An 11,098-nucleotide genomic window follows, 5' to 3' on the forward strand; every position below is an offset into this window, starting at 1 on the left:
AATATTTACATAAATAATTAATTTGGTTTGTGATTTTGAAATAATACACAACGGAAATTCAAAAAAATTGAAGTACATATTGTCCTAGTATTATATTTATTAATTAATAATATAATAATTTATTAATTTCGTCAACATAATCAACGTCGACACATTGTCGACTGTAGTTCAGCACCGATCACATGTATTTATCTTAAGTCTATTTTACATCTTATGTACGTGTCATGTACGTACACATGCATGTATACACATATATACATAAACTTGCGTGTGCGTAAGAAATATTTCTTTGTATTAATAAACAAATAGAAAGACTTTACTAAACTTATCTGTCACAATAATATTCGGTATATTATAAACTACCAGTTTAGTTGCCAGAAATCTTCCCTTTATCATCTCGTAAATTATATCTGTTTGTGATACAATTACATTTTACCTTTTTATTAAATTCCCTTATGCGGTTTTTTTATTTTCACCATCGATTTATTTGTTCATATCAACAAAAATTTTGTTATTTATTATATTAAATAATCGCTAGCAATGAATTAAATCGCATCACATAATAATCATAGAGTTTGTGTCAGGCAAAATCAATATCTTTTATCTATTTCTCTCTAAAAAAAAAAAACATTTATCTATATAAAAAAATTTACATTATGTAAAATTTTTTATACATTTTTTCGACAAAAGACAAGATGATTGTAAACGCGGAAGAATTGCACAATAATTTATTGTATCACAAAGCTATTTACTTTTGCATGTGAATAATAAGATAAAAAGATATGAAAATAAAAACAAACGGATTAATTTAAACCCTTTAAATCAAATTTATAAAATCTTTAGATATTTTGAAAAAAAATATCACATTACTTTTTTTTTGCTTAAATAAATTTGTGGGTTTTTCAGCGTTAGATTTCAGAATTTTCAACAGACTGCATCTGAAGTAATATTTTTTCGAGAGTACGCTGTGTTCTAGGCTGTGTGTTGTCTGTAGATTTAAAATTTCTAACAGTCCTAAATACATATTGTACATATATCACTATGCTATTTATTGATTCTATGGATATGCATAAGATACATTGTGTGAATTTACAAGTATCTAAAAAAAAAGGTTTACCCTCGAAATAACGATATAATAGGAATAATATCTAATGTTCGCCGTTTATCACCAACTGCTTTCTTTTAGCCCGTGATTTAGGCCTTCTGTAACAATCTTTCTTAATGATAATAGAATTTGTCGCAAACGATCACATTTGCTGCACGAATGAAAGAATTGTAAGATACAGATACAAGAGTCCGTATAAAATCGTAAGAGAGAAGTACCACCATGTGGTGTCAAACTCGATAGACTTGGCAGGTTGTCCCCAAATTTCGCTAATCGTTCAAGGATCCATCATGTATTGTAGAAAAATATGATTAATTCGTCTCGTTTCTTTTTTTTTTTCTTTTTTTCGCAATTTCTATTATCTCGCTGATAAGCGTATTCTCCTGCTTCGCAAATTTAAAAACACGGTTCAGTGAGTTTCATAAAAAAAGACGGGAGTTCGCTTAGCTCAGTTTGAGAGAACTACGGACCGCCGTAGTTATAGAAATAGGTCCTCGCAACTTTCGGCGTACCAGTGAAATTGCCAATGTCCCACAGAATTTCAACGATGGTTTTTCGCTACCTGACCGATTTACCGAGTGGATTGGCTTTGATTCGAGGTGTTAATGCCGGGACCGGATCAAGTTCCGGAAGCGAGCACTCGGCGCGCAATTCCGTCCACGTCTTGTCGACATTCGTCGCAAGTCGATCTCTGTATTTATAGGCCGTTCTATCGACCGTCGATTGTGTCTTGATGCAGTCGTCACCACCAAACTCGCAGACACGATAATGGTGCAAGATGGCGGCATCGGAGGGCACGTTCAGGGTTCCATGACCAGGAATAAATTCCCAGACGAAGTGATTGCCCGCCTCCACCACGTCTTGTGGTTTACAGATGTATTTGGAGCGTTGCTTGTGTGGATGCAACTTGGTCCTGCGCCGTGTTTTTTTCAGAGTAATCAAACCGGCCTCAGTGGGAGTACGGCTAGTCACCACGAAAGGATCATCGGCCCATTGTAGGTAGAAAAAAGCGTTTTGAAAAGAAAATGCACCAGTAGACTTGATGTTGATTCGATTTCCCATCCATCTAGAAACAGTTATATTATAAGATTGTTTTATATTTACAACAGACTCAAGTTCATAAAGATGAATTATTTATAAAGAAATGAATTCTTTAGCCACGTAAACATTTTATCATGAGAGAGAGATACACGAAGTTTGAAGTAAATAATTATTTAGCTTTATATATTATTAATTTATGACATCGTTATTTTATATTTATTGATTTAAAAATAATAAATATGATTTTACAAAATTTGATGATTTCAGTGATTAATGCATAAACTTTTCAACCTTTCTTCCAAATATACTACATGGTTAGTTCTATCTTCTAAGTGTCAATTGTATTATATATGATGTACATTAAGGTCACGAAACTATCATGTATCATACCGTAGCAGATCGATTATAGTGTCATTATGCCTCGGTATAATATACTCGTCAAGATCTACGAGCGCCACATACTCGTATTTGTACATAGATCGGTAGAGGCAATCGTTAAGTGCCGCAAAAAGACCTTCTGTGCGAATTTCCCGCTGGGAAATCATGTCAAGATGATGCCATGGTAACACTGTAACCAGATCCTTGCTCTCATAATATTTTAACGCACAGCCGGCCGCTGCGCCTACAGTATCGTTATACAAAGTGACATGAGCAGCGCCCAGGAGTCTGTGCAATTCGATAAATTCCACCAATTGCAAAACCTATAAATATCAAACAGATTTTATACGTTAAAATATGAGATATCTCGTAATGCATTCATTTCTCCATGGAAATACCCGTTATAGTTTTCATAGAATAATAAATAGAATAATAAATAGAATCGATTAATGAGCTTGTTTTACCCAGATGCGTTTTATAAATACACAATTATATCGCCAGATTGGAAAGTGCATACAACAGAGAAATATTGAAATTATGATTTATACTAGTATGATAATATCAAATATATTACGTAATATAAATTAAATTTGAATTACACTCAAAATCATATTTCACTAGAATCATATACATCATTTTATTATATTTACTTTAAATATAAATTAGTCTATTTAACATAAATAATTACAAAATAAAAGTAAGAATATTTATATTAAGTAGAAAATACTTTCATTCTATTAGATTAGAAAAATGTAAAATGTACGAAGACGACAATAATAAAAATTCAATTTAAACAATAAATTTAAATAAATTACATTTAAAGTGCAAATAGGAGTAAAACACAAAAGTAACAAGCGCGAGCAAATAAAACATTGTTGTATAAATTTATAAATTACTTACATTATGAATTATAGTTATGTCACAGGTGTAAGGATCAATTATTTAACCATGCTATACGAACAACCATGCTTATACGAACAACATACCCTGTTGTAATAATAATGCAAAGGTTTGACGCAAACAGCCAAAGTCTCCTTGGCATTTGTCCTGCTTTCGAAACGATTCTGTACGAGGATGCGATTCGTCGGGACCGCTCGCAGTCTCGCCACGACACTGACCGCTTCCGGCACCTTATCCGTTGTTGGGGATTCTTTAGGTAACGGACATATCACAAAGCAGGCACTGTACTTGAGATTCCAATTCTCCCGAATCACCTGAAAGTAATGATGCGCTCAAGACACATCGGATTATTCCGAATATATAATGAAGATTTTTTCATTCTTATTAAAAACAAAAAATTATTGAAAGTCTTGAATATATTTCGAATATAATATTTTAGTCTTGAAAGTGTTAAAAAATTTATATAAAGGTTTTGAAACATTTTGAAAACAGTTTTTAATTTAAAATATTTTTGATTTTATTTTTCACAGTTTAAAAATTGAAATAAATATTTCTTTCACTTTATTTTCAATAAAATATAGATGGTTCTTCTAGACAGTTTAAATACATAAAATCTAGAAAATTAATAAAAACTGTAAAATATGTTATACAGACAAATTAACATTAAAATTAATAAATAAAATAAGTAAATTGTAATTATATTTCAGATTATATTTAAAAAAACACTATTTAAAAAAAATAAAATGCATATTTTTATTATGTCATTACTTAACATATCTCTATTATGTCGTTCTTTAACTCGCATTAAAAAGTTGATCCGATAAATTTCAAATATTTTTTCTGTGTATTCTAAATGCAATATCATTTTTGTGTTATAATTTTCAAGAGGCTTTAATTTTTTTTGTATAAAAATAAAAACTATTTTATTACAATAGGTTTTAATTTTCCCTCTCTGTTATTAAACCGTACTTTATTTCTTTTGATTTATTTTAAAATTTCCCTGGGAGTTAATTTTCCTATGGAGTTAATAAGTCAAACTTTTAATAAATACACATATATAACGAACAGTTAATAAACCAAACTTTCATAAATACTTTCAAAACATCTGCTATATGAAGGTAACTGAAATATTAATATTAAGATAATATTGCGGCGTTGTTCTTTAGAGTTTGAAATAGTTAGATAATTCGAAACAAAATTGTTTCTTTGGGTGGAGCATACCTTAACTTTGGCAGCGACCGTTACGGAGATAGTGACGTTTGCACCGTTTTGCTGTCGATACCAGAGCCTACACCAAACACGCTCTGGTCCTCTAGTTTTAGTAGCGCTAATTACACGTACTACACCCTGACTCTTGCCAGCCGGCGTACCCGCGCCGCTAACTCTGTTGTCGAAATATGCCGAATAAACGAAAAATTTGAACCTAGACCAAACACATATCCCATTATTTCTGTTCAACTGCGTTCAGAATATACATGAGGCAATTTAACTTCTGATTAAATCTTTACTCATGCGGCGTATATATAATCTAACGTGCAAAACTTTAGAATAAAATTAAAGTCGAAGTTTAAGCCCAGTTCTTGATCCAATTTGAATTATTTTATTTGGTCTATTAGAAATGTTTTATTATTATAAGAATTATACCAAAATCATGTGATTTTAGCTTAAACGAACGTGTTTAACACCGATTTATCTTGTAACGTGATTAGTACCATATTTATCGCTCTGAATACTGGTCTCAGGAAGTAAACAAAATATGCACACAAGGCTACGAGATGCTCGTAGTGGTAGACACATGCTCAATGTTGTTTTGAAACAATTCGTCAACACATAAGCTGCGTTTGCAACGGATGCTCACGCACCGTAAGCTTCATTCTATATTTATCGTTCACTATACGGAAGGAAGATAGAATGAAGTAATACAGCACGTGAATACCTAAAGCGTACGCATCTAGATAATGAAAGACTCCAGTGGTATTGCTTATTTTGTATTGTAAAATGCTGCAAAAATTGGAAATGTATTAATAATTATTGGAGAACGAGCGTGACAGACGAGGCAGAGCAGATACTGGTTTGCTATGCTAGAGATCCTGGATTCGATTCCCGATAAAACGAAAAATATTTTCATAAGCTCGTGTCTCCTCTCGGAAGGAAACGACAACTCACTGAGAGTATCTTTGCCAAGAGCACTTCTCGAATAAAATTTCGTCGTTCGGAATCGATGTTAAGCTGTAGGTTAGCTCTCATATGACTATGTACAATTAGCGTGCGCACCACAAGCATATGAGAGAAGTCACCACGCTCGGCCACGAGTAATAGGACTGAGGAGAACTAATTATTGACCGTATGTTCTCTCATTTGTAGTGTACATTATTACATTTTTCGTTAATTCTTCTCTCACAAAATGGACTGATGAATCAACTATGACAATTCCTCTTGGAAGATTTACTAAAAACTCATAATTGTTGCACTATTTGTAATGCTTCAAGAAATCTAGTAATATTATTAGGACAGGTGAAACTTAATTTGTCAATAGAAGTATAATTATTCAATGAAAAGTAAAATGTTGCAAAAGCCGTTGATTCTGAGCAATGTACGGATAAAAAATCTTAGGCAAATACATCCGTTTAACACCTGATTTCAATAATTCCTATAATAATAATACGTTTCTGATAATTTACAATAAAATTTAAATTTAAAATTGAACCTTATGGACACTCCTCACTTTTAAAATAAATTAGCTTTCTAGAATTCTACAAAATTACAAAATGTAATTTTAAGTTATAAAATAAATAACAATTAACTTGATTTGATTGTCATAGTTTGAAGAAGAAATTTATATTTAACAACCAAAGCAATTCATATTTTTTAATAAAATTGTATAGACAAATAAAAATTACTTTATTAATGCTTTATTTTTCATCTTAAAGTATCATATGGATTTTTTAAATTACTTGATGTAAAAGTATAAAGAATTATTTTGAGTCCTTAAGGAGCAATAACATTAATATTAAACAACACAACACTTAAAACAAAATTTACTTATTGTACGGTCAGGTACAATTAATGCAATTTCGTGCTGAAATTAAAAAGAAATACAAGTTCTTGATTCAGTTATCGCGCACAAATGAACGAACCTCGTATTAGTGACTGGCAACCATTCAGCATGCGTAATCTTTAGGTTTTGATCCAACTGTGGTAAACGAGCTTCCAAGCTGGGCGGTAAGCTCGGTAAGCCACGCGGATCCGGGTGTATTACTGTCTTCTGTCCTCCGTTCTCCCCGCGTACCAGTAACCCGACATGCTCGTCAAAGCTACCCTTCAAACCGACGTAATCTTCGGCCTAAAGACATTAAGATTACTTAAATGTTTTTTAAAATTTATACCAATTTAATGATCTACATACATTGACGCATGTTGGTAACGCTGCAATAAGTTTTAACATTCTATCCAGCTTGAGCGTCCAATGTAATTATTTACACGACTTAATATAATTATTTTTTGATCAGTATCTAACTAAATTTTTTTAAATGCTTCAGTAATAAACTGTTCTTTCCGTGAATATTTGTATTTAAGAAATAATAATAAAATATATTCCTGTAAAATTGCCACCACCTATCGTGAATTTAAGAAGAAGAAAACAAAAAAATGAATTCTCAATCCTCCTAAAAAAATTCTAGCTCTTACGTTTGAAACATTAAAATATCAGATAGTATTTTCATTACTTTAAACTATAAAATTTTTTCTAAGCCAATTAATAGGCACAAGATGAATAGAACAAGACCTATAAAATCAGTTTGTCTCTTCGAAAAAATAGAGTCAGATTTCAAACTCAAAGCTTTTTAGAACGGTTAACTTGCTAGACGAGTTTTAAAATACTCGGGCTTTTCTCGCAGTATCTCGACGGGAGATGTAAACGGATGAAGAAAGTTCCACGGGATCGAGCAAACTAATTTGTCAGGTGGTCGCTCGCTCGTATCCGGTTAAACTTTTCCACTGCGGTCGTATGTCTTTTCCGAACCACGTTGGGGCGTCGTTCAAGCAAGCTGCTGTACGGAGCTATTTTTCCTTCAAAGTTCTTGGCGGTTCGCGTGAATCATTGTCCGGTACTAGACGCAAAGGGTGCATAAACTATATAGCAAGTACAGATATCGACGAAGGAATAGAAAGGAAGGGGAAAAGAAGGAGCGTCGAGAAATCGATGTTGTATGTGGTAAGTAAAGTTTTCGGTCTTTTCACCTGAGTTTTTTTGCCTTAATACCATTGCTTTGTATATATGTTTGCTTTTTTCGTATTCCTTTGTGAAGAAAGATGAAACGTATAAAATCGACAATCTCATTCCTTATTCTAGAATCTGTGTCTTTTAATATCCTTACAATAAAAAAAATATTTCCAGGATTACCGAGACAATAAATAATTATAAATAAATTAAAAGAATTTAATAAAAATAAAAGAGATTATAGAAAAAAATTCAAAATTATAGCTCTATTAATTATAGCTCTTTAATTCGTGCAACAAAAATATCATAAGAATAAATAGTGTAATACTCAAAATAAGAGACATATAAAAATAAATAAGAATGACGAGATCGCTATTGTGATACTGTATTGTACAATATAAAATAATATTTTTTGTCATACGCGTATTATTTTAATAACATATATCAAATTTTAATAAGCAAAAAAAATACGAAACATTTAATACTATTGAATAGTTTAAAACGTATGAGGAAAATTACCAGATAATAATATGGAGAATCTATATTATATCATAGATGTAAAAATCAAAATGAATTTATCAGGAATAGGAAAAAAGCGATTGAAGTCGCGTGCAGAATCGGACAGTGCGAAAGTACATGAATCGTTGAGATAAGCGAGTAATTTTCTCTCTGGATACTTACTCCTATTTCCCCGTAATCTGGACGATCAGGCGCAGCTGGTAATCGATGACCGCTTCTGTGACCCCCGAGTACGCCGGTACCTCCGATGCTTACGCCGCGCCTCTCGTCGATCAGAAATATTTCCGTGAGGACGATCAAACCGAACACGGCAAAGAACATGACGACCAGCATGAACGACAGGTTGGCACGTTCCTTGAGAACGCCAGCGTTCGCTCGACTCCCAGAGCCGGATCTTCTGCTCGAGCCCATACTCGAGGGATGGTTCTGTAAGCGACACTTCACAGATAGTCACTCGCGTTCCTCTCGTCCGAATCAAAACACGGAAGGGCCATCGAACGAACATTGCCGTAGTGCTTTATACCATTTTACGTCAGAGCATAGCCTTGCGTTACATATAGTCATCCATAAGACATTACGTAAGCAACGTACAAAGAAAACATAGCATAAGCTCCTTACCACTCTTTACATTATGTTCTTTTCTGTGTGCTTATGTGTGCTTATGTTATGTCTTACGGATGACATAATTAAGATGACATAAGGTGTTAAGGTAATGTTTGTGTGGTGGCTCGAAGATTTTGATAACTTTGACGACTCGAAAAAAACTGATGTCAAAATCCACAAGAGTTTATACCAAAAACGCTAAAATTGCCGAAATATAAACTAAACTATAACTATAAGACGTACTACAGTAAAACAGTACAGTTGTAAGTGCTATTTTTTAATTTTTTTAGAAGAAAGAAAAAATTTATATTTTTTTTTAAACTATCACTTCAAAAATTTTATACAAAATTACTGTAATAACTAAAAATGATTAGTCAATCTCTACAAAAAATATAATTAAGTAATTCTAATTTAAAAAAAAATTGTATTAAAGTTGTTAACATTTTAAAACGTTGTAAGTTCAAGGAAAAATGTCAAATACATAATGGACTTACAATGTTTTGAGTGCCCATTTTCTCCGCTTATGTGGCAACACTTTTCACAAATATTCATATGATGAAACACAAAACTAAAATCCATTCATAAAATAAAATGTAATTTTCACAATTTTGTTACTTACAACGTTTTATCGTGGTCTTAACTATGACATATCATAAAACACTATTATATATAATATATTGTAAACAATAATACTTTGAATGTACACAATTCTCATGTTAAAGGTGACCATTACTAGATCGAGAATAAACTGCGAAAGCAAGCGAGGCAATCTGTCTCGCAATCTCGTATAAGCAAGACGAGTAAGGGCCTCAGCACAAAGATGGTCGTAACTGAGTCGTGAAACGTAAGTCATAGGTCATAGTTGTAGGTTGACCAAAACATTGTGTGTTGACCTACGACTACAACTTCGTTTTATGACTCGGTTACGACCATCTTTATGTTGAGACCCTAGTGTAAAGTCCCTACTGAAGCCGATCGTATGTATTAGTCTGGCTTTTTTTTCTTCTTTTTAAATATAAAAGAAGAAAAAAGGCTATATGCCGATCGATATGATTGGCTTCAGTGAGAACGAGCTTTAACGGATAGATAAGTAGCTTAAATACATCTATAATCGATAAGTTAACTCTCTCATATATTTCTCTCTTTCCCTATAATATTATATATTAACTATAAAACATTATATACAGAGGAAAGGAGGTGACTATGGAATAGGGGGACGAGGAGAGTTATGGAATATTAACAATAAGATATCTCGTCTAGTTTGTAGTGCATTCCGGAGATGTTCTAGAAATCAAAATTCTTCCACAGTCTGTTTAGACGTTATAATACTTGTGGTCACTTGTTATTATAGCAAAAGCTGCATTTTAGTTTCACAAATGGCAGACAGTTTTATAGATGTGTATTTTTTATATAATTTTGAGAACTACGTTTATATTAATTTTGTAACTTTAGAGAGTTTAACTGAAAAAATTTTAATTATATTTAAATTTATGTTATCGGTTACTTACTTAAAGTGGTTCCAAGAAAATCGCTGCCAAGCATGGGGATAGTAGCTCCTGGAAATAATTAATTCATTTTCGAAAATTATTAATTTATTTTTATTCCAAATAAAATGTTTCAGATTTATATATTTATTACTATTTAAACTCATATTAATCCGTGGAATATCTTGTTATATACATAATTTATCATTTTATTATCCATAATGCACATTACTCATAGAACAAAATGAATTGTATTATTAATAACGATTAAAACAAAATTTAATAAAAAACTAAATTCGATAAAATTTGATTTTATCAATGATAAAATCAACAGGCATAAAATAGAAAATTATTTGACTATTCATTTCACGAAATTCATTGGAAAATGATGATGATAATGATTAATGATCAATAATACAATATTCATTTACGATTTCACAATTATATCGAATCCAATTTAAATCCTTACAATACATTAAAGTAAAATTGGAATATAATTTTATTCGAAGTATTGTATTATATTAGGTGTACAAAAAAGTTCTGAGCTTTTTTTTGTAAAATTCAATCTTTATTTAAAAACAAACGAAAAAATATTATTGCTGCGTAACGCCAAGCTGTTCTGCAAGCTCCTTTTCAGTTTGCGCAGAGTTTATATCCAGCAGTGCTTGCAATTCGTCCGTTTCAATCTTTTCAGGGCGTCCAGCACGCGATTCATCTTTAAGACTGAAATCTCCTTGGCGAAACTTTTGATACCACCTTTTGCATGTTGCATGACTTACAGCGTTCTCTCCATATGCAGCACAAATCATTTCAGTGGCTTCAGCAGCATTTTTCTTCAGATGAAACGCG

The 11,098-nt window shown here is 32.0% G+C and overlaps 1 protein-coding gene across 1 annotated transcript in view; it reads right to left on the minus strand.

Moving 5' to 3' along the window:
- Positions 1-899: 899 nt before the first annotated feature.
- LOC108750379 overlaps positions 900-11,098 on the minus strand; it is a 23,649-nt gene continuing 13,450 nt past the window's right edge. The window contains exons 2-8 of the mRNA XM_018489790.1: positions 10,274-10,321; positions 8,325-8,588; positions 6,562-6,767; positions 4,646-4,847; positions 3,511-3,738; positions 2,537-2,847; positions 900-2,171 (exon numbers count right to left, since the gene is read on the minus strand). Coding sequence (XP_018345292.1) covers positions 1,664-2,171; positions 2,537-2,847; positions 3,511-3,738; positions 4,646-4,847; positions 6,562-6,767; positions 8,325-8,573 — 1,704 coding nt within the window. The 5' untranslated portion in view covers positions 8,574-8,588; positions 10,274-10,321 and the 3' untranslated portion in view covers positions 900-1,663. The remainder of the gene's footprint in view (positions 2,172-2,536; positions 2,848-3,510; positions 3,739-4,645; positions 4,848-6,561; positions 6,768-8,324; positions 8,589-10,273; positions 10,322-11,098) is intronic.

The sequence above is a fragment of the Trachymyrmex septentrionalis genome, unplaced genomic scaffold (assembly GCF_001594115.1).
Source record: "Trachymyrmex septentrionalis isolate Tsep2-gDNA-1 unplaced genomic scaffold, Tsep1.0 scaffold367, whole genome shotgun sequence".
Lineage (NCBI taxonomy): Eukaryota > Metazoa > Arthropoda > Insecta > Hymenoptera > Formicidae > Trachymyrmex > Trachymyrmex septentrionalis.